The sequence below is a fragment of the Polypterus senegalus genome, chromosome 1 (assembly GCF_016835505.1).
Source record: "Polypterus senegalus isolate Bchr_013 chromosome 1, ASM1683550v1, whole genome shotgun sequence".
In the NCBI taxonomy this organism is placed as follows: Eukaryota; Metazoa; Chordata; class Cladistia; order Polypteriformes; family Polypteridae; genus Polypterus; species Polypterus senegalus.
This window is the reverse complement of record NC_053154.1, coordinates 240,911,260-240,936,180: the sequence shown is the minus strand read 5'-3', so window position 1 is coordinate 240,936,180 and position 24,921 is coordinate 240,911,260. Positions and strand designations below refer to the sequence as shown.

At 36.7% G+C, this 24,921-nt stretch overlaps 1 protein-coding gene across 3 annotated transcripts in view; it reads right to left on the bottom strand.

Moving 5' to 3' along the window:
- The window catches only part of LOC120540126 (adhesion G protein-coupled receptor A1), a 671,523-nt gene that overhangs the window by 344,001 nt on the left and 302,601 nt on the right, over window positions 1-24,921 (bottom strand). For 2 of the 3 annotated variants that reach the window (XM_039770625.1, XM_039770633.1), the window contains 2 exons: window positions 9,844-9,993; window positions 3,549-3,710 (listed from right to left, as the gene is read on the bottom strand). In XM_039770625.1, the coding sequence (XP_039626559.1) occupies window positions 3,549-3,710; window positions 9,844-9,993 (312 nt within the window). Of the gene's footprint in view, window positions 1-3,548; window positions 3,711-9,838; window positions 9,994-24,921 lie in introns of those variants that run through there. The other variant, XM_039770640.1, reaches the window with a different exon arrangement.

Here is a 24,921-nt window from a genome sequence, read left to right as displayed (position 1 = left end):
GATACGTAGCACACACAGAGCCTGTGCTCTCGGCACACATAAAGCGTATAAGGACAATGCGTTCTAAATAAAACGTCAACAACTAAGCAAAGAAGAAAGAGCAGCGCGGAGGAAAGAGATCCAAAAGTGTTGGAGAGAAAAAAGGCAGATAAAAGATTATGAAAGCAGTGGAATTCGAAAGGCTCAAACAAACGGCACGATACACATGCAGAGAAAGGTAAAGAATATGAAAGCAGTAAAATTCTAAAGTATTGTAGCATCCCAGCCAGGTTGAAGCCTTTCTTGTTTTAAGTGACTGTTAGGTCAGATTGAGGGAGGGTGGAGTACAGCACGGAAGACTGATAGCAGTGCGAAAGCAGCAGTGCAACAGCAGATGATCCGACGGCACCTCTTTAGCATGAGTTCAGCCAACCCCCGGACAACGCAAGCAGCATAGTACGTCCTGAGAAAGAGATTTAACCATGACCAGGGCCGGAAATAAAGGACAAGTATTGTTTTTACAAAGTCAATTGAGACAAGGCAGTGAGACATCATTTAAAATAAGTCCACAGACATCTAACCTAGCAGTTGTTTGATTGCTGTTGGCAGACAAACTTCATGTGCTCCCAGCTCTTAAAACAACAACAAGAGACAACCAAAACACACAGCTCACCGGCAGCAAAAAGTCTGCAGATGATCAGAATGCTTCTCCTTAGCGTGCGTTCAGCCAAACTAACCCTAAATAAGGTCAGCCACTGCTTGGTGTTGACTTTGCTTGAAAGGTACAGGCTAAAGAATGCCATTTTCCTAGTTTGGTCTTTCTTCCAGATACAATTAAAAATACTAGAAAAAATACTACAGGGACAAGCTAAAATTTATTTTTTGGTAATTTTAAATTATCCATTGATTACCAATTTAATGGTCATTTTTAGGTACACCCAGGTTTGCCAGTTGTCTTCCAAATTGTTTTCATCCACTCTCCACGGCCCCTCACCATCCTTTGAAGCAACACTCATATTTTTCATATCAAAAAGAGGAAGGCCTAAGCGAATATTTATGGATGTGGTGAGAGAGGACATGCAGGCGATGGGTGTAACAGAGCATGATGCAGAGGACAGAAAGATATGGAAGAAGATGATCCGCTGTGGCAACCCCTAACGGGAGCAGCCGAAAGAAGAAAAAAAAGATCTAACAACACCTCCAAGCACGTCTTCTTCGGTCTACCAGTAACTGCATATTGGAAAACTTCTTCACCTAATTATCATCTGACATTCTTTCCACATGGCCAAATTACCTCAGACTGTTTCCCCACAGTTTAACATATACTGTATCAATCTTCATACAAGGTCTTCCTCTCAACTCAGCACTCATATTCCTCCCACTCCATGATACTCCACACATCATCTTTGTTCTTTGTAGTTTAGATATGAATAAATAAAATCCAGATCTTTTAGAAAAGAAGAAAACCCAACTTTGCATTTTGGAAAACTCAGAGACAACATGAAACTTCACATAGACAACAACCAGGCATAATATTCAAATCCCAGATGCTGGATCCTTGAAGCAGTAGCTGCATTACACTTCAACACCAAATATAATTTTAAATATGCTTTCTAAAAACTATGTACACAGCAGTATGTGTGTTATATAAAATTCCTGCTTAAGTTTTTTAAGAAACAGGATGGAGGAAGAGAGGAGATGAAGAAGATGAGAAGGAGCTATTTACATGCACCCAATGAGAGTATAGTGAATAAATGTGCACATTTTAAATGGAGCAGCTGGGAGTTTAATGGAACAATAGGAAGTTTAAACAAAATATTTAATAAAATTATAAAAAGCCACCATCATGGTTCTACATTATCTTGCCAGATTAAGACGTTTTATAAAAACAATTCAAATGGAGTAAAAATCCATGTCCACACCAAGAAGATAATGACGATTTCATGTTTTCAGCATTATGGACCATACACTCTTGTTCATGCTTTCTGCTTTGCTATGCTTTAGTCAACTGTTTATCAACACACTGCAGCATGTACATAACAGCCCTTTGGCATCAGCTTACCTGATAGGAAAAACTATGTTAAAAATATGAGCCATGGTGAACAAGTAAAAATTACATGTTTTTAAAATTAACTGTTTATTAATTGTGAAAACAGACAGAAGTCAAACGCAAGGTGCAGGCACAAAGACCAAGAAAATATTCTACTGTGCAAGAGCTGAGTAACCTGTACGAACAGTTAAATGTACAAAAAAAGAAATGTATTAAAATTGGGGATATCTGGAGGAGCCAAAAACAAAAGTAGTTTCAAATAACCAGAACCAAAACATATATTAAAAGTTATAGTTAACAAAAGAACGTGTTGCCAAAAATCAGACTGAAAAACTAATAAGAATGCTAGCCATTTTTCCCTTGTTGTATCCACAAACTTAGACAGCAGGAAGCATTCAGCACATCACTGACCTTTATATTCTCAACCTGGTAAAGCCATGCTGGCATGCTCTTAGCAACCAGAAAAAACAGATTGTACAAAATGGTGGTCATTGTTTTATAAATATTCATGGCAAACCAGATTTTTTCAATAAAAATGTACCCATTGTACTCCTTGGTCTCTCAAATCCCATAAACAAGAGCTGAGCATAATTTAGAAAGAAACAAATCTGTCCTATCTGTAGTCAAAACACAAATTGAAATCCCCAATATAAACAAGAGTACAGTATTTAAATAATCATAATCCAATAGAAAGTGCACAGCAAATGAACTGAGATTTTTTGTTTTCAATCAATTCATAGGTGGAATTCAAGAATATAAAGAAAAAAATAATAGCAGGATAAAACGAACAAAGAGAGCAGACATATTCCAGAAAAAAAATTAAAGATCCTTGACTACAATACCCTTTATATCTACTTTTGTAAACAACTGCCTTAAAAGAGAAAATGGATAATATTTGATGGAGTTTCGCAACATTTTTATGACAATATATTATTAATACATTAAGGAACAAGTACCTGTATATATTTTTTAAATAAAATGTGATCTAGGTCTAAAGATGTAAATTTGGTCAAAAGGCAATCCATTATTTACCATTTTCAATTTAGAGTTTTCAAAAACCCTTGAGTAATATTCCTGATGTACAGGTCATCTCCCCACAGAAGAAATGATATAGGAACGGTCTGAAATTTGAATAAAATGAACAGTTTTTCTTTACTGCTGTATTGACTACAACAAAATGCATTCACTCCACTGATATACACGTTTTCCACCTTGTGAGTGAAAAAATTATTTTCACGTAACTCTGAGAAAGCAAAGATGTGTCCTATAACACTGCTTGATAAGAACAAGACCCCACTTTATCTCATGTTCTTAAAATTAATCAATGTTGTTTAGATTCAAAATCTGTTATTTTCTGAAATGTTCATGCTGCACAATTATTCAAGTAAAATTTATTTTAAAATATTCATGCCATTGAAGTGTTAAATACACATAAATGTACTTTTAAATTCTTGGGGAAACATTCAAAAATAAGACACAATTAACACAATTTTTAAAAATATAAATATCATTTTAGTACCTTGGAGATAACCTGAGTGTTGGTGGTTAGGGCAATATCTGCAATCTGTTCCACACATTGAACAATTCTAGTACAGGCCCTTGCTTCATTTTGTGCCATCCATAGAATGTGCTCATCTACTAGCATAACATTACTTGCAACATCACATATGTAGTCTCCCAACTGCAAAACAAAGCACAGAGCTTAAAACACTTACAATAAACTTCATTTTTATTCTTTCATTATGCTATAGTGTTTTGGACCATTGGTCTTTGGGTTTGATGTCCTACAGTGTTGGACAGCATGCCTAATGTTTATGACTAAATACATTGTTGAAATGAAAATGATCACCTACTATACAGTAGATCATCATCAAATGAATAAAAATATTTAGGGCATTAAACATGGCAAAAATATTTTGTTTACATTTCTAAGGTCAAAATGACTAATGCTATCTGTTCTGTTTTTAATCTTTTAATCTTAACATTTAATCTGTTTCATTAACTTTCCAAATCCAATATACTGTAGTATCAATGGAAGCTGGAGCAGTAAGAGGTGCATAGCAGGAACCACATCTTGGTGGAATGCCATTCTATCACAAGGTTGTTTGACATTTACTGCTTATTTTATTTTAAATGATACCTGGTCACTAGTTCTTCTTTTCTCTGCTACTTAAACACATTTTGGCTTGATTGCAATATCACTGCGAACTGTACAGCCTGTAAAGCTTTGGGAAAATATGTGAATATTCTAGCAAGAGATTTATTCATTAATATAACATTACAGAAAGTTAGCCAAACTGCTCAAGGTTTAGCAGCAATGAGAAGAGCAACACAGAACATCTGAAAAAATATGTTGTGTATAACTTTTTAAATTAAACTGCTCAAAAAAATTAAAGGAACACTTTGAAAACACATCAGATCTCAATGGGAAAAAGAAATCCTCCTGGATATCTATACTGATATAGACTGGGTAATATGTTAGGAACGAAAGGATGCCACATCGTTTGATGGAAATGAAAATGATCAACCTACAGAGCCCTGAATTCAAAGACGCCCCAAAAATCAGAGTGAAAAAATTATGTGGCAGGCTAGTCCATTTTGCCAAAATTTAATTGCAGCAACTCAAAATTGTACGCAGCACTTTGTATGGCCCCTGTGTTCTTGTATACATGCCTGACAACATCGGTGCATGCTTCTAATGAGATGACAGATGGTGTTGTGGGGGATCTCCTCCCAGATCTGGACCAGGGCATCACTGAGCTCCTGGACAGTCTGAGGTGCAACCTGGTGGCATTGGATGGACCAAAACATAATGTCCCAGAGGTGTTCTATTGGATTTAGGTCAGGAAAGTATGGTGGCAAGTCAATGGTATCAATTCCTTCATCCTCCAGGAACTGCCTGCATACTCTCACCACATGAGGCCAGGAATTGTCGTGCACCAGGAGCCACAGTACAAGCATAGGGTCTGACAATGGGTCCAAGGATTTCATCCTGATACCTAATGGCAGCCAAGGTGCCTTTGTCAAGCCTGTAGCGGTCTGTGTGACCCTCCATGGATATGCCTCCCCAGACAATCATTAACCCACCACCAAACTGCTCATGCTGAATGATGTTACAGGCAGCATAATGTTCTCCATGGCTTCTCCAGACCCTTTCACTTCTGTCACGTGCTCAGGGTGAACCTGCTCTCATCTGTAAAAAGCACAGGGCACCAGTGGTGCATCTGCCAATTCTGGTATTCTATGGCAAATGCCAATCGAGCTGCATGCTGCTGGGCAGTGAGCTCAGGGCCCATTAGAGGACATGGGGCCCTTGGGTCACCCTCATGAAGTCTTTCTGGTTGTTTGGTCAGAGACATTCACACCAGTGGCCTGCTGGAGGTCATTTTGTAGGGCTCTGGCAATGCTCATCCTGTTCCTCCTTGCCCAAAGGAGCAGATACTGGTCCTGCAGATGGGTTATGGACCTTCTATGGCCCTCTCCAGCTCTCCTAGAGTAACTGCTTGTCTCCTAGAATCTCCTCCATGCCCTTGAGACTGTACAGGGAGACACAGCAAACCTTCTGGCAATGACACATATTGATGTGCCATCCTGGAGAAGTTGGACTACCTGTGCAACCTCTGTAGGGTCCAGGTATCGCCTCATGCTACCAGTAGTGACACTGACTGTAGCCAAATGCAAAACTAGTGAAGAAACAGAATCAGAAAAGATGAGGAGGGAAAAATGTCAGTGGCCTCCACCTGTTAAACCATTCCTGTTTTGGGGGTCATCTCATTGTTGCCCCTCTAGTGCATCTGTTGTTAATTTCATTAACACCACAGCAGCTGAAACTGATTAACAACCCCCTCTGCTACTTAACTGACCAGATTAATATCCCATAAGTTTCATTGACTTAATGCTATACTCTGATTAAAAAGTGTTCCTTTAATTCTTTTGAGCAGTATATTTTACAGTATTTATAAATTCATGAAGGAATTGAAAAATATTTTTTGATATTCATCTGTCTGGAAAGAGCATCAAAGTCACTTCTAAAGCTCTGGTCTACAAAATCACTGTGACAGCCATAATTGGAAAATGGAGAATACTTAGGACTAGAGTTATTCTTCCCAAGAGTGGCCTAGCTGCCAAAATTACTCCTGAATCCACAATCAGAAAGTTCTGGGCAAAAAATGAGTTAATTAGAGAACAACAGGGAAGAAACCACTGTTAACCAAGAAGAACATAAATGCTCATTTCTCATTTGCCATACCTGTAATATTTCCAAACCTTTTAGGAGAATGTTTTGTGTTACATTGGACAGTTCTATTGTATGTTACTATGGCTCTGTTTATATACAGAGCAATTTTTAAAAGTCCATGCAATGTAACAGACTGTAGTATGAACAACTTTTACAAATATTTTGAAGTTACAAAAAAGTTTTATTTTAAACACCTCTTACAGGGAATTACAGGGCCAAGTTCAAGTTAAATGTGCCATGCTCAGTAACAAATACATATACTTAATTGGAATTCTTATTTAGACTTGCTCTAGCTTTTTTATAGTAACTAGAGACTTTATATGTAGTTTGAGCTTGCATGAGCTACAGAGGAAAACCATAAAGTAATTATACAAGAAACTGTATCTTGTGCTAAGACATATACTGTACATTATTTTTTCCAATATATCAAAAGCTAAATTACAGTACAGATTTTATTTCACCAGCAGATCTGAAATATGTGAGACAATTGGCTGAGTATAAAATGGGGAAATACATGGAAAATAATGAATAAGAAAACAAAATGCATTTAAGAGAAAGAGTGAAGAAAAATGTACCATATCACAAAGTTGAAAAATAATATTCAATATAGTATTTTTAATCTGCCATGACGTGGCATCACATCCATGTCTGATTCCTGCATTACTATATCCCACTATTGCTTCTCTTAACCCTGGTACTGCAAGATTGATAGTTATTAAAATGTTTATTCATATTTAAAACATAGTCTTTTCTTGAATGAAGGCAGTGGCATGTAATCATTTTCAGTACATAGAAGTGGTAGAAGTTACTCTCTGATTAATGACACCCTGAAAATGAGCACTTTTGTATTAAGGAGGCTGGTTGACTATCTGTGAAGAAAGCTGCTAACTGTAGATAGTGCAACTTTTGAATTGATTCCTATGCCGCAGGCTGATATGGCCACACTTTCATCTCACATTGCATCAAAGGAAAGTACTATATGAAATAATTTTAAAATTAGAGGAATTACCAAAATGAAAAAAAAATTAATTATTAATACATCAAACCTAATTATAAATAAGTATATAATTATAATGTCCTTATACAAGTAATTATTAAAAAGTATTGATCACCTTCGTCCTCAACAATATTGGGTAATTAACCTAGTTACACATAACTGGAATCATAAAATGGTTAGAAAAAATGAATGAAAAAAATCTTAATTGTAACACTCTTATTTAGGAATGCTATCTTGGATTTCTCCACTAATGCCACCAATACAGCAGCATGCTCTCTAAACATTTGCTGTCTGTGTTAGTTGCCATTGCATCACTGTGATCATAAAGACTACTATATTTCTGTTATTCAGAATGTGTTTAGGTGTCAACTTTTTATTAATATGAAATTGGTGTATTTTTCTTTAACTTGCTGCATATGATATAAAGTATCTTACAATTTATTTTGTGTGTTTATACACATAATATATTTGACAAAGTCACAGTCCTAATGCAACACGAATGGCATTAGGTCATTGTTTAAATTTGTACCTCTTTTGAGAAAGTTTAATAAAAATAGTACTGACCAGGTAAGAAAGTTATGCCTGTTTATTTAAAAGAAAAACTACCCCTCTTTTCTCAATGTAGTAAAAATATAGTAGTTTTGTACAGAATAATGCATTAGGAATAAAATATGTATTTTAGTAAAAAAAGTTTCCAAGTAAAAGCTAGAATATTCAGTAAGTTAAATATAATCGTAATAACAAATTTTGATTATATGGGGGGGGATCAAACTAAAGTTAGAAAATGGGATTTATTAGAAAATGGAATGAACCTTAACAAAACTGATAATGTCATTTCTCAATGTAGTTTCCACCTTTCTCAATGCACTTGCACTACCTGCCTGGAAGTGTCCAGATTGCAGCAGAATAAAAGGTTATGTCTTGTCCTCACAACCACTTGTGCACCGCTTTCTTCAAGTCATCATCTGTCTTTAATTAACAACCAAAAACATTTTTTTTAGCGGTCGAAAAAGGTGGAAATCACATGGTGCCAAATCTGGCAAAAAAGGAGGATGTGGCAATACCTTAATCTTCAGTTTCTCCAGACAAGCCTTAGTGTTCTTAGCAGTGTGTGAGTGGGTATTGTCTTGCAGCAAAAGGATTCCATGAGACAGCAGTCCCTGCTGCTTGGATCGAATAGCAGGCTTCACATTGATCTCCAACAAGTCACAGTAACTTGCACTAGTGACTGTGTTACCACTTGGCATGTAGTGTACGGCAATAACAAAACCTTTTATCCTGAGAAGGTTGGAGACTACATTGAAAAATGACATTATCAGTTTTGTTAAGATTTGTTCCATTTTCTAATAAATACCTTTTTCTAACTTTAGCTTGACTCCCTCTCGTATAATCAGAATTTGTTATTACGATTATATTTAACTTACTGAATATTCTAGGTTTTTCTTGGAAACTTTTTTTTACTAAAATGCTATGGATGGATGTACACTTATATTTATTTTATTCCTAATGCTTTATTCCGTACAAAGCTACTTTATTTTTAGTACATTGAGAAAAAAGAGGTTGTTTTTCATTTAAATAAACAGGCATAAGTTTCTTAAATAGTCAGTACTATTTTTATTAAACTTTCTCAAAACAGGTACAAATTTAAAGCAAGAAACTGGCTTTAATCAGCCTACTACTATATGTAAACCTCTCGCCTCTCATCTCTCCCTACCAAATAAAAATATATTCATCCAATTATTTGTTTAAACCACTTTAGGTCAGGGTGACAAGGTAGTCTTTTTCTCTTTGTTAAGTATATTGTTTAACACAGTGATTTATAAATAAAACGTTTCAAGAATATTGAATTGAATTAATCATCTCTTAGTATTGGTATCATACCCTTTAAACTGAATATGATTAACCTGGAAAAAAAGCATAGTGGTTCCCAAGGCTGCCTCACAGCTTCAAGAGATTTCTCAAGCTCCAGGGTCTAAATCCCAGACTCTCAGGAGACTCTCTCTTTATGAAGTAGGTATGTTCTTCCTGCATTTACATGATTTTTTTTCTTTACATGCTCCAGTTTTCCTCATACTTGTATATCCGAAAAGTATGTAGGTTAGGTTAATTGATGACTTTAAATTGGACCAGTATGAATGAGTATATGGCTTTTTTTGCTCTGTGCCCAATGCTGCTAGAATAATTACTATTCCCTGCAATGACCACCTAATTTCAAAATGTAAATTTTTGTAAAAACCTGTAAAGCAAACTTTGTAGTATTACTCTTGTTTTCAGTTTTTCTCATGTGTGGTTTAGAGCACTATCCTAAGCCTTTCAACCATTTTAACACAAGTTTATTTTTTATAAAACAAGTGTGATATGAGATTATTTAAAGCTATTAAAATCAAGGCAGTTTCAATTTATAATAACCCTGCACTGAAACAAGATTATATTTGGACTGTAATGTCAGACTTTTCTTTGAATTTTATAGCACATTATATTATTCATAATAACACATTTGTTCTGGCCTTTTACTTCACTCCTGAACATACTGGCAAAAAGTAGCTAATACAAATAACAAGCAGAGATGAAATACCATACATCTTTGAGGCGATCCACAAAGGCCATAAGTTTTTCCAACATATGTGCTACAAAAACTATATCCATCATGTCTCCAAAATGTGCAGCACCTCCAGTATATGCCATTAGCTGGTGTGCAAATGCTAGAGCATTGGTTGTATTGATTGACATCTGGAAATAGAAAAATTAAGAAAATTTCGATTAATCACAACTACAGTTAACAATAGTCGTCTTTTACTTTATTCATGTGCTTTCTCTAACAGAGCACTCTGTCTTAAAGTAATGATTTAATTCCAGAATCCTACCAGAATAAAGAAAGAAAATGGGAGTCATGATAGAGACACAGAATCAATAATTTAGTTTTACATCTAATCTAGAAATGTCTGCAGAGTTACAGTTAGGTACAGTATGACTAAATCATTTTTTATTCCTTAAGTAGCAGAATAGTTACACATCATATTTTATACATAGCATCTACACCCATCCTTTAAAATTTATCATTGTTGACACCCTGTGAGCTAGCACTATATATTTCAGCAAAGTATCCTCCTCAAATATGGTAAGAAATATCATCAATCCCTAGGTGTATCAATAACATTGACATCTGTTATTTCTGGCTGTCATTCATTTTCGGCATAAGTTCCCAATCTTTATACACAGTTGCTGTCATACACCTACGTAACTTTAATTCCAAGCAGTATACCTTTTATTTTACTTTAATTATTCGGTTCTACTATATGAAGTATACTGTATAATGTATTGGTCTCAGTTGAATTGTCTGAATCCTATCAAATATAGAAAATATTTTGATAGCATTAAATATTATAACCCTGGTAAAATCTTATGCACAAAAAGCATACTTCCTACATTCACAACTGACCACTGGGTGTTAAACTCTTCTTTATTAAAAACAGGTACTGTTAAATGTAGGTTATTAATACAATAAGAGGCTGAGAGGCACAGCTGGTTTTAAAATGATCATAGTAATTCTGGACACAAGAAGCAGAAGAACAAATGGTGATTTACAAATAAGTTTTGACAATTCCATACGTTAACACAATGTTGCATTTCTGTAGCTTGTAAAGATGTGTATGATTTACATCTTGAATGCAGCTCTTCTACAATCACTGAATTCAGTTATTGTTATCCTGTTCTAACAGAAAAAAAACAATTCAGTTAAATAAACTTCAAAGCAAGATTTGGACCACGGACCCAATCAGGGAGTATGGAGCAGCCTGCACAGCAGAAGGACGGGGATCAAAGAACAGAATCAAAATCAGAACAAAGGAGAACCATGAGTGAGCACAGTCAGGTGCCTGAGAGCCAGTAAAGAGAAAGAGAGAGACAGAGTAGTCGTTAGCTCCAAAGAAGGGTGAAGGATTGGCACTCCATGGGTAAATCATCACTGATTTATTGGAGTAGTGGGTTTCATGGTGGCACAGTCCTCCTTAGTGATCCAAGAGATATCAAGTGAGTGAGAAGGAAGATGGGAGGACAACTGACTTTGTGCAGTCTAGCAGATGCCTACAGAGGCAGTCAGGAATGAGGCCAGTAAAAAGGACCACAGCTGCTTGAGTCTTAGCCAGCTAAGCAAGCTATGGTTGAGATCGGGAGACAATGTGGAAGTAACACTGGGCTTAGATAAAGAACAGGAGAGAGATCAAAGGATCAAAGACTCAATGACTGTGTTTTATTCCGGTTTTATTTTTGGATTATTGGATTTTTATGCACTGCACTTTTGAAAACTACAGTATTTATTTTTGTTTGTTTTTTGTCAAAAGCACTTTTGCACCAACCCCTTCCTGACTGTATAAGTCCTCATTTGCCCAGTTCATCTTGGTTTATGATTATCAGTGGTTCCAGCTTCAAGAGTCTCCTGGATGCACCTGGGAGTGTGGACACAACCTGGACCATTACAATAGTAAGCAAAAGTTCGGACATGAGCATCACTAGGCTTTTCACCCTAGGAACCAAGTTACCCAAACTATTCTATAACTTTTCAGTAATTATCTACCACTCTGATGCTGATTTTTCTGATCATAAAATAGGTAATTAAGATAGCAATTCACAAGAAGAATTTAAAATTAATTGCAGAATTATGTTATTTAAGGGTTCCTTTAGAAAGCCTCTTTCTCTAGCATGATTTGGCTCAAAACTAATCAGCATATCGACATCTCTTGGTTTTGAGATAAGTATTTTTCTGTCCAGCCATTTTAGCTCTAGACCATTCTCAAGAAACTGTGATATACAGATACACAAGCACACAGAGAGACACACAACCATCATAGAGATATCAATGTTTATGGTATCAGGGGACCTTAAAACGCTGAGATCCGTTTAAAACCATGGATCAAAATTTTTGACAAATCTAAAGCTTTCGCTCCTTCCCCACGGATGATAGATTATGGCAGGGGAGGGCACAAAGCAACAAGACTTTTCAAAAAAATTAAATAGTAAATAACATGACCACTATCTTGAGTAGTCTTTGCTCCGTCTCTGGACACTCTTACATGTTAACAGTCTCTTTCCAGTCCAACCAATTTGTCACACCAGTTACACCAGGCATTAACATGTGTTTTCAGTAATCTGATAAAAATCAAATAGCATTTGACCACTAAAAATAGGAGTACAAATACTTTTGACCACACTCTAACCACATCACTCCAAGCACATTTGGAAGTTCTCCTTTTTATTTAATTCATGCTCAATGTCAAACGTTGTCATGCAATGTCTATAATGTCCACGCTCTACTGCTTGCTCTGCTTTTTACAGCACCATCAGTAAGTATTTATTTTTAGTTGACAGGCATGTTATTTTCATCTTAGCAAGGTGCTCTTTCACCGAAATCTGTCAGGGATGTTTGTAAAAAGAGAGTAAAAAAATGTGGTTTCTCAGAAACAGTTACAGTAATGGTAACAAGTTTCCTAGCACAATATTGGAACCTTGACATTAAAATATTTTTATGCCACTCTTTTACGGGGTTGTGGCTGTACTGTGGAGTAAATGAACACTGAACACAGCTTTTTACACAATCTACTGAAAAGGCTTACATACAGTCTTCTATGTTTTATCTTTTCAGGACATCATTCATAGATGTTTTTTAAGAAACAGGAAAAACTGAAAACTGGTAATTTCTTATGTTGTCATCAGTGTTACAATTTACAAATTACATTTCAAATCATATGCTAGTTCTCATCTGAGCACACTTGATGAGGGCACTTTCCAGAACTGACGTGTATAAAAATATTACAGTACACATTCACCTAGTTAGGACATTGTGAGCATACAAATGGATGACTTCACATGGATTATGCAACACAAGTAACATGAAATTTTTTACATGGATATTTTGAAATAGTTGGTTGCTGTTCAATACTAGTCACAATTGACTTGTATTGGATCAGAAACTTTTTTAATCTCCATTCTGTATAAAAACATGAGCTGGACATTTTTTTCTCAACCATTACTAAACTACTTTGGGTAAGAAACATGTAAAACACCCCCTTTTCTCCTTTTTCTAGTAACATTTAAGTCCAGCACAAGGCTGTCACGGAAGTACTGAGAGAAAAGTGAGATATTGCTGGCCACTCTTAACCCTACATGCTAATATCCTTGTGCGCTCATTCTGCATGACTTTTACTGAAACCAAATTGAAGGTCACAAGTGGAAATTAAACTTTTTGAAACAAGCATTCACAATAATAGCATGTGGAAAGTGTAGCCAATGACTCTTTAATTTAGTACATATGTATGTCTTTGTAGAAGTGGAAGGATAACCCAAACATTGACAATGACTGTGCTCAAGATGCTAACATAATAGCGTTTACCAGCATCCTTTTCAATTTCCATAATGTCTGCAATAAAGCCTATCTGCAGCTACAGTATTTACGAAAGAAAATAAAAGTTAATGCTTTGAGCAGCCACTTAAAAAAGCTAGGATTATGTTTGTCTATTCTATACCACTATGATTTACAAGATCTTAAAAAAATGAAAAAAAAGAATGTCAAAGTGTTTCCAAAACAACCACTAGTCATATATTTTATCTGCTTAGATACAGAATTTCATATTATTCTTACTATCGAGTAGTGTTAAATCAGTGCATTTTTTTACTATAACAGCAAGTACCGTTCTTACTTTCTTACTACTATACAGAATGTATTGTAAAAGACTCTGTAAGTATACTGTACTCTAAACTCTACAACAGAACAGAATATTTTTGAATACTCTAAACAGTGTGTAACTTAACTTCTGAAATTTAAAACAAGAATGTTGCTGAGCCTTGAATGAGATTTGATCATGCGTTTTTTTGTGGTAGCGATTGAAGTGTTCCATATGCTGTTTCAAGCTTTCACTCCTCCACCCGAAGGTGTTTCAAGTTAGTGCAGTCCAGTTACAGAAAATTTCTGAAACAGTATGATCTTCAACAGTTGATATGATAACGCTACCATAGTTCATCCTGGGTTGCTACCCTGACTCAAAGTCTTCTTTTATGTCTTTCTTTCTTTGTTGAGGCAATTTATTTATATTAATATTACCTTTGTTAATTATCTTCTCTATTTTCTTTGCCTGAATTATTTTTCAAAGTTTTGAAAGTTGTCCGCTAAGAGACAGGGGCACCTGCCAGTCACCAACAGGTACTGCCCTCCGCCTTATATCCGGAGGGTCTCCCACACTTCCAGGCATCTCATTTTAGCTTGATTAATTACTGTACTCTTTCTATGCTTTGTAATTTTTGGATATTTTGAATCTCTGTTCTTTTTTTTTTTACTTTGCTTTGCATACTATATTGTGACTTTGCTGGCAACTCCTTTATGCTTTTGTGCTCTTTGGATCCTCATAGTGTAAGAGAGCATTTTAAGAAAAATAAAGTTTATATTTTATTAAGACCTGAGGCCTCATGTATAAACGGTGCGTACGCACAGAAATGTTGCGTATGAATGTTTCCACATAAAACCTAAACTTGGCGTAAAGCTACACACATTTCCACGGTACCTCTTACCCTGTCGTACGCAAGTTCTCCGCTCGGTTTTGCAGACTAGTGGCACCCAGCGTCAAAGCAATGCTACTGTTCTTGTGTGGTTTATCTTTCTTTTTCAGATGCACCTCCCTGACGCGGCTTTATAAATACATTGAAATTAACCGCATACTGTTTATTAGTTTAAGGCATCTGATTGTAATTAACCTGTAACAATATAATGGTCCACAGAATGGTCAAACTATTCTAAATACCACAGCTGCTTTAGCATTGTTACTCTCACTGCACCTTCTTCTTCTTCTTTCAGCTACTCCCGTTAGGGGTTGCCACAGCGGATCATCTTTTTCCATATTACTCTCACTGCATCCCTCGGAGCAGCTGATCGGAAAGAGAATTATTGGTATACAGCATCAAGCACACACTGCCTCAGCCATGCTTCCTATTTGAACTGCTGCTCACACAGCAAACGCTTCAAAACCTTTCCTGTATGGACCTCGCGGTTTAGAAAGAGTTTCATCCCAAGAGCTCTAAACACACTGTATCAGTCCATCAACTGCTCCTTGTAGAACTGTTTGTACTTATAAGTACAATTACCTCAGTACAAACTTGCACTACAATTATAATATTGCACAACCTGAGCCACTTTATAAAGCGCATATTAACATATGATGACATTATCATTTTTAAGATGAAATGCAGCAAAATATGTTTATTATATTATACAGATAAAACTTTAACTTCATTTAAATAATCTATATAGTGATCCCTCGCTATATCGTGCTTCGACTTTCGCGGCTTCACTCCATTACGGATTTTAAATGTAAGCATATCTAAATATATATCACGGATGTTTGCTGGTTCACGGATTTCTGTGGACAATGGGTCTTTTAATTTATGGTACATGCTTCCTCAGTTTGTTTGCCCAGTTCATTTCATACAAGGGACACTATTGGCGGATGGCTGAGAAGCTACTCAATCAGAGCACATATTACATATTAAATAAAACTCCTCAATGATATACGATATGCTTCCCACGCGGTGCTTCACACACTTAAAAGCTCTAACAGCACGTATTGATTTTTGATTGTTTGCTTTTCTCTGTCTCTCTCACTCTTCCTGAGATTCTCTGCTCCTGACAGAGGGGGTGTGAGCAGAGAGGCTGTTTGCACAGAGGCTGTTTGCCTAGAGGAAACGGACGCTCCTCTAAAAAAAGACTACCTTCTCATTGCTCCCTTCCATGCGGCCGCTTTATCGTGGTGCTTCACATACTTAAAAGCCCAACAGCATTTATTGATTTTGGATTGTTTGCTTTTCCCTCTCTCTGTCTCTCTCTCTGACATTCTCTGCTCCTGACGCACACTCCTTTGAAGAGGAAGATATGTTTGCATTCTTTAAATTGCGAGAAAGAACTGTCATCTCTGTCTTGTCATGGAGCATAGTTTAAACATTTGACTAAACGGTGTTATTTCATGTCTAGAGGGCTTTAATAATGTTAAAACGTATTTAGAAGGTCGTAAACAGGTTTTCTATGCTTAACTGCGAAAATATTAGATTTATAAATAAAGAATCCTATTTCGTGGAAATTCATTTATCATGGTAGAGTCTGGAATGGATTAACCGCAATAAATGAGGGTTTACTGTATAATTGTGCGGAGAATATTTATAAAAAGTGTGGGAGAGTTTATAAGGGACTAAAATATATAAAAATAACCATACAAACATATGGTTTCTACTTTGCGGATTTTCACCTATCGCAGGGGGTTCTGGAATGCAACCCCCGCGATCGAGGAGGGATTACTGTATTGTTAATAATTAAACGACACGGTGTCACTACGCTAGCAAGGATTTGGTGCTCCGTTCATGGATTTTTCCTGCCTCACACTGTATGCTTCACTGGGACTGGAGTGAAAGACAGAATAATTAAACATGTACTACAAAGATATTTCAATGTTCCTTAAAAGTTTTGAAGAATCAGCATTATAAACTTACAGATGGCTTAATGTCTATTACAGAGCTGATTGTGTGGCGATTGGGTATTTGGAGAAAGAAAAGGAAGAACAGGAATTGGAGGTTAGTACATTTGAAAGAGACATACTGCTGCAATAAATTATTTCATCGAAGGTCACGTACAATCACTGCGCCACTGTTTTCCCATGTTTAATAACATGCTTTCACTCCTATCATCATGAAAATGATATCACGTATACATCTCAGTATTTTAGTTATTCAGAAAGCTGTAAATTTTATACTAATAAAAGGCAAAGCCCTCACTGACTGACTGACTGACTCACTGACTCATCACTAATTCTCCAACTTCTCGTGCAGGTAGAAGGCTGAAATTTGGCAGGCTAATTCCTTACAGCTTCCTTACAAAAGTTGGGCAGGTTTCATTTCGAAATTCTACGCGTAATGGTCATAACTGGAAGCTATTTTTCTGCATATACTGTAATGGAGTTGAGCTCGAAAGCCGTGGGGGGAGTTTCGTGTGACATCATCACGCCTCCCATGTAATCACGCAGTACGTAGAAAACCAGGAAGAGCTCCAAAAACCGCTGATGAAAACATACATTATATAATTAAGAAGGCAGCGAAACAATTAGAAGCGAGCGAGTGACATATAAAACCATATTCAGCGGCTCACGTGAACTGGCGCGTCGCAGACAAAAGCAACAGTTCCAAAGAGTGCTGAACAAAACGAATTACACTGCTACGCTCAAATAGACAAACACACGCCGTGGCTAATAGTAGAGCTTCGCTCTAGCACGGCGTCGAGGTTCATTCCGAGAGGGATGCACTAAGTATGTACGCGCCTTCCGATTCATTTTAGCCTCGCATCCCCTTGGTTTGAGATGTATGAAAAAATATGCGGTTAACGCAGAAAGACAGATCACCAATTGAAGCTTTATGAATAATGGATACTTTATTAGCGATCAATGATTGTTTTGGTAAAGCCATACTCAGTGTATTCATTAGATGAGCGGTAAAAAGTAAGAGCGAGGGAGGGTAACTTATTGAGGCACAGGCAAAACCACAATAGCACGGGCTCGATGTACTGTAGTCTTGCGTCAACTCGATCTGAATTGCGATCACATTTGAAAAATATATCTTTTCAAGTTCTATTTAGTCCATATGTGTCAAACTCAAGGCCCGAGGCCACATCCGGCCAGTGTAATTATATCCGCCCGCAGATCATTTTATATATTATTGTTATTAATGGCCGGGGATATGAAGCGCTGGTAACACAATAAACTACAGATCCCATAATGCAGCGCTTCAGCTGCCTTGCGAACACTTACGCGTTAATCAAGTCTAGCTTATGATGCTGCAAGTTATTGCGAAGCTAGCCCACATGATGCCGAAGAGAAAGGTGATTCTGAACATAGAGCCTTTAAAACCGATGGGAGGCTGAGTATATGTTTACTGACATTGCGGTAAACCCGTGTGTCTCATTTGTGGAGCTAATGTGGCTGTAATTACAGAATTTAATCTAAGACGGCACTATGAGACAAAACATCAAGATAACCTGAAAGACCTGAATGCAATGCACAAGATACAGAAAGCAGAAGAGTTAAAGAAGAATCTGACACTTCAGCAGACGTTTTTACCGTGCAAAATCACAAAGTGATTTCAAGTGAAGCTACTTTTATGGGAGACACAAATGCACCAGTGCAACTTGCCCCACTTTCCCTGTTAGCCAAGTAATGTTGAACCAAGTCGGCACAACGGTGTTCCCAAATCGCACTTTGCTGATAAACTGGCGCACTGCGCACTGAGTTCGCACGCTTTGGTGACTTTGAAGAACAAAAAGAATTTTGAGTTGTTTACGCAACCCATTTGCCGTCGATGTGGAAACTGCACCTGTGCAGATTCAGATGGAGGTGATTGAGCTGCAGTGTAATGGCACACTGAAGGCAAAGTACAATACTGCAGGGCCCGCACAGTTTATTCACTCCATTCCCGCACAAATGCTCCAGCTCCGTCTACATGCGGCTCGAACCTTGTGCATGTTTGGTAGCACATATCTGTGTGAGAAGCTCTTCTCAGTCATGAAGACTAACAAAACAGCACACAGGAGTCGCCTCACTGATGAGCACCTGCAGTCCATCCTGAGAATCTCCACAACACAGAACCTCACACCAAACATAAACGAACTTGTTGCCAAAAAAAGATGCCAGGCGTCCAAATCTGATAAAATGACATAAGAGCAAAGACAACTGAATGATTTGATTTGTTATTGCTGAAAAGAACAAATTTTATTTATATTTCCAGGTTTTGTTATGCACCATGTTCATATTTGAATTTGTATAATTTTGACAGGATATATTTTTATGGAGAGCAAAATCTTTTGGGATATTTAAAATTTAAGTTTATTTTTTATATAAAATTACATAAGAGTAAAGAAATTTGAATGTTTGTTCTTTTAACGTTTACTTTATTTCTAACTTGTATAATTTAGACAGGGTATATTTTTATGGAGAGCAAAATATTATAAGTTATTTAAGGTTTGAGTTGATTTATTCCGGAATAATATTCTGTCGACTAAATAAAAATTCCTTCTATTTAAAATTTAAATAGAACTTGAACAGATACGATAGTTCATAATATCCAGGCAGACTTGCACGTAAGAGCAGGAGTCATCCGTTTTAACAAACAGCGTATTGCACTGATACCAAATACCTTGCCCATTTAATTATTTAGGAATGGATAAATAAATTAATATTTTGTACAAATAATGTTTTTCATTTTTCTTCCTTCATGGATTCATTCAGTTGTCTTTGCTCATATGTCATTTTATCAGAGATGGACGCCTGGCATCTTTTTTTGGCAAGAAGTTTGTTTATGTTTGGTGTGAGGTTCTGTGTTGTGGAGATTCTCAGGATGGACTGCAGGTGCTCATCAGTGAGGCGACTCCTGTGTGCTGTTTTGTTAGTCTTCATGACTGAGAAGAGCTTCTCACACAGATATGTGCTACCAAACATGTACAAGGTTCGAGCCACATGTAGACGGAGCTGGAGCATTTGTGCGGGAATGGAGTGAATAAACTGTGCGGGCCCTGCAGTATTGTACTTTGCCTTCAGTGTGCCATTACACTGCAGCTCAATCACCTCCATCTGAATCTGCACAGGTGCAGTTTCCACATCAACGGCAAATGGGTTGTCAAACAACTCAAAATTCTTTTTTTGTTCTTCAAAGTCACCAAAGCGCCGTGCGAACTCAGTGCGCAGTGCGCTCAGTTTATCAGGAAAATGCGTATTTGGGAACACCGTTGTGCCGACTTGGTTCAACATTACTTGGCAACAGGGAAAGTGGGGCAAGTTGCACTGGTGCATTTGTGTCTCTCATAAAAGTAGCTTCACTTGAAATCACTTTGTGATTTTGCACGGGTAAAAACGTCTGCTGAAGTGTCAGATTCTTCTTTAACTCTTCTGCTTTTTGTATCTTGTGCATTGCATTCAGGTCTTTCAGGTTATCCTGATGTTTTGTCTCATAGTGCCGTCTTAGATTAAATTCTGTAATTACAGTGACATTAGCTCCACAAATGAGACACACGGGTTTACCGGCAATGTCAGTAAACATATACTCAGCCTCCCATCGGTTTTTAAAGGCTCTATGTTCAGAATCACCTTTTCTCTTCAGCATCGTGTGGGCTAGCTTCGCAATAACTTGCAGCATCATAAGCTAGACTTGATTAACGCGGTAAGTGTTCGGCAAGGCAGCTGAAGCGCTGCATTATGGGATCTGTAGTTTATTGTGTTACCAGCGCTTCATATCCCCGGGCCATTAATAACAATAATACAGTATATAAAATGATCTCGGGGCCGGATTTAATTGCACGCCGGGCCGGATGTGGCCCGTGGGCCTTGAGTTTGACACATATGAACTAAATAGAACTTGAAAAGATATATTTTTTCGAATGTGATCGCAATTCAGATCGAGTTGACGCGCACCACAGTACATCGAGCCCGCGTGCTATTGTGATTTTGCCTGTGTGCCTCAATAAGTTACCCTCCCCTCGCTTTACTTTTTTACCGTTCATCTAATGAATACACTGAGTATGGCTTTACCAAAACAACCATTGATCGCGAATAAAGTATCCATTATTCATAAAGTTTCAATTGGTGATCTGTCTTTCTGCTTAACCGCATATTTTTTCATACGTCTCAAACCAAGGGGATGCGAAGGTAAAATGAATAAAAATGCGTGCGTACATACTCAGTGCATCCCCTCTCGGGAATCGAACCTCGGACATCAGCACTAGAGGCTTCCTCTACTATTAGCCACGCGTGTGGTTTATCTATTTGAGCGTAGCAATATAATTCGGTTTTTGTTCAGCACTCTTTGGGACTGTTGCTTTTTGTCTGCGCACTGCGTCAGTTCACGTGAGCCGCTGAATATGGTTTTATATGTCACTCGCTTGCTTCTAATTGTTTCGCTGCCTTCTTAATTATATAATGCATGTTTTCTTAAGCGCTTTTTGGAGCTCTTCCTGGTTTTCTACGTACTGCATAATTACGTGGGAGGTGTGATGATGTCACACGAAACTCGGCCCCCCACGGCTTTCGAGCTCAACTCCATTACAGTAAATGGAGAAAAATAGCTTCTATGACTATTATGTGTAGAATTTCGAAATGAAACCTGCCCAACTTTTGTAAGGAAGCTTAAGGAATGAGCCTGCCAAATTTCAGCCTTCTACCTACACGGGAAGTTGGAGAATTAGTGATGAGTCAGTGAGTCAGTCAGTCCGTCAGTGAGGGCTTCGCCTTTTATTAGTATAGATAATGTGTGTGTGTGTGTGTGTGTATGTATGTACAGTATGTATGTGTATATATATAGAGAGAGATATAGATATAGATATATATATAGATATTAGATATATATATACTGTATATATAATGTGTGTGTGTGTATGTGTATATATATATATATATATATGACAGCAACGCTCATAACAGTGACAAAACAATTACATTGACGATCATGTTACGTTATTATTAAGATGTTTCCTTTTCTTTTTCATTACTTCTTTAACACACTACTTCTCCGCTGCGAAGCGCGGGTATTTTGCTAGTATCACAAATATAATGGATTCTGTGTCCTGTCGGAGGAAGAGAAAGCCGGTTTAAGAAGCAGGCAGTGATTCACACACATAGAGCAGATAGAAGATTAAATACAAACAAAGCATTTAACGTGCTACTTTAATTACGATGGGATTTGAGAAACTAGTAAATTAAACGATTTTAAGATTAAGTTTATGAGGTTCTACTTTAATGACAAAATAAACCATGTGATTAAAGTGGAAATTTTGAGATTAAAATTGACATTTCGTGCTTTTTTCCCATTGTGTGCCTATTTTTTTCTCTGTACCCTAATGAGCTTTCATATGAAACTCAGACGGTGGGCTACGACTCACCTTTTCACAACGACTTTGATATGTGACAACTTCTTTTTTATTTCGGGCACTATGCGACTTTGTGAACTTAAGCTTTCGAGTTTCTCCAACATGCTATGTCACTCAATCGACTTCCTTTTGTTGTTTATACCACTGTTTAAACCAACAAATAGTATTTTTTTCTTTGCCTCCACTTGGTATTCGCTGAAATACTATTTTCCCCCGTGCTTTTCCCATTGTCTTTTCACAGAACGCTGAGCTTAAGGGGCACTTATATTGATTTGCATATTCAAAGAGGCGTAATTCTGGGAGGAGTTGGGGTGAGGCAGCAGGTGATTTATGTAGCGGAAGAACATGAAAGTTGGCGAACGCACAGATTTATACATCTGGATTTTTATGTGCGTAAGCACATTTCAGCTTTTGTGTTTACGTCATGTTATAGTGTGAATTCTACGCACGGTGTTATGCATGAGGCCCCAGGTGGCTGTCCTTATATCTAGATTGGGTTTTACAGTAACTCGCCAGCTCTCAGGGACAATTTTGGTACTTAAGTGCTTTGGGACTCATTGTTCATAACACACCCTGCATTGAATGGTTGCATCTGCAAGAATGTATGAAAGTATTCACTTGCATCCACATCTGAGACGAGTTATGATTTATAAACAGGCCTTGGTTGATTCAAAAACTTTTATTCATGTATACAGACATTTTATAAATAATTCATAGGAACGTTTAGGAAATAGTTATACATTCAAATTCAGGATCATTTTGTGCAAGTTTTTATAAATGAGGCCCAATATTTGTTACATTCTTGGGAATATACAGTGCATAGCTTTTTCAAAATTACTGTCTGAACATTTAAACACACAACCTTTCACCTACTGACTAAGAAGGTTGGATTTTTTCCAAAGAATTTGTTTTTAAAAAATGCAGTCAATTTTTTTGTGGAAAAATTAATGGAGCTTATACTAGTTAATCCACATAAATTCAACTGAAGGTGAATTAATGTTTAAATTTTCACTTTTTAGTTTTTCATGAGAGGAACCAGGTTTACTCAGTCACAACACCATTCTCTAAATTCGTTTAAATCATTTCATTTTTTTTCATCAAGTATCAGATTCATGGAGCTTACCACACTTACATTAAAATCAATACTCCTTTCAAAACTATTTGTTATTTGACTACTACTTTATTGGTAAAAACATGCTCTCTCTATAAATTCAATAACAATTAAACTTTAATTAACAACTTTATTAGTTTCATGTGCAGCGACTTAATATATGAAGAATGCGGATCAAGTATATAACTCTTCATTCAATTTCTCATTTTCCAATGCCATTTATTAAATTCAAAGCACAAAAGCTGGTGGCTCAGATTGTTACCCATTCAAATGTTACAAAAATAATCCTCACTATGCTTTTAATGTTAACTATGCTCCTAAAACCTGTTCATATTTGGTTGCTAAAGTTGTGTAATAAGCATTCATATATGGATTTCCAAAGAAAAATAAAAATCCTTTGATTTGTGAATCTCACAGACTAATTTCACTATTTATCATTGACGACAAGGTAACGGTAAAAGTATGTATTAAAAGAACTGAAATACATTGAGAACTATTTTCTCAAATGTACAAACAGAATTAAGTTAAAGGCATACAATAATTTTGAATCTATCATTTATACAAATAGGTATATATGAAAGTACTGTATATGTAAGCATTGTCATAAAGGCATGGATTGGATGGCATCCCAGCTGGGAAAGATAAAAGAATCTTCCCAAGTTAGATATATTTTTTTTTATTAATTTTATTACAATCCATACAAAGCAATCAAGTTTTTACAAAAAGAAAAATTAAGTTAAGAACAGATTGATCCCCACCCCTGAGAGAGAAAGCAAGGCAAACGGCGTTAAATTTAAGGCTTGTAAACATATCTAAATTAATAAATTCTCTGTGCTTTATGAACTTATTTTAAAATATTACTGATTAGATCCTGCCATGTTTTGAAAAAAGTCTGTACGGATCCTCTAACTGAGTATTTGATTTTTTTCAACTTCAAATAATATAACACATCGGTTTCCCACTGACTTAAAAGAGGAGAGTTTGGGTTCTTCCAGTTTATCAGAATAAGTCTGCATGCCAAAAGTGTAGTGAATGCAATCACAATTTGTTTGTCTTTCTCCACTTTAAACCCATCTGGAAGAACCCCAAACACAGCTGTTAATGGGTTAGGAGGGATTGTGATTCCAATGCTATATGAAAGGTAATTAAAAATTTTTGTCCAGAATAATGTTAATTTGGTGCAGGCCCAGAACATGTGACCTAGTGAGGCTGGGACTTGGTTGCATCATTCGCAGGTTGGATCATGCCCTGGAAACATTTTGGAGAGTTTTAGTCGAGACAGATGTGCTCGATATATAATTTTAAGTTGTATAATTGTATGCTTTGCATATGGAGCTTGAGTGAATTCTCTGCATTGCTACTTTCCACTTCTTTTCTGATATATTAATTGAGAGATCTTTTTCCCAGTGTCCTCTTGGATCTTTGAAAGGAGGGATTGTAAAATGATTTTATATATTGTAGAGATGGGGTCTAAGTCCTTGAGATTGAGCAATATTTTTTCCATCATGGATGAGGGTGCAAGATGAGGAAAATCTGAAAGGTTCTGTTTAACAAAGTTTCTGATTTGAAGATAGTGAAAGAAATGTGTAGCTGGAATGTTAAATTTGGAATGTAA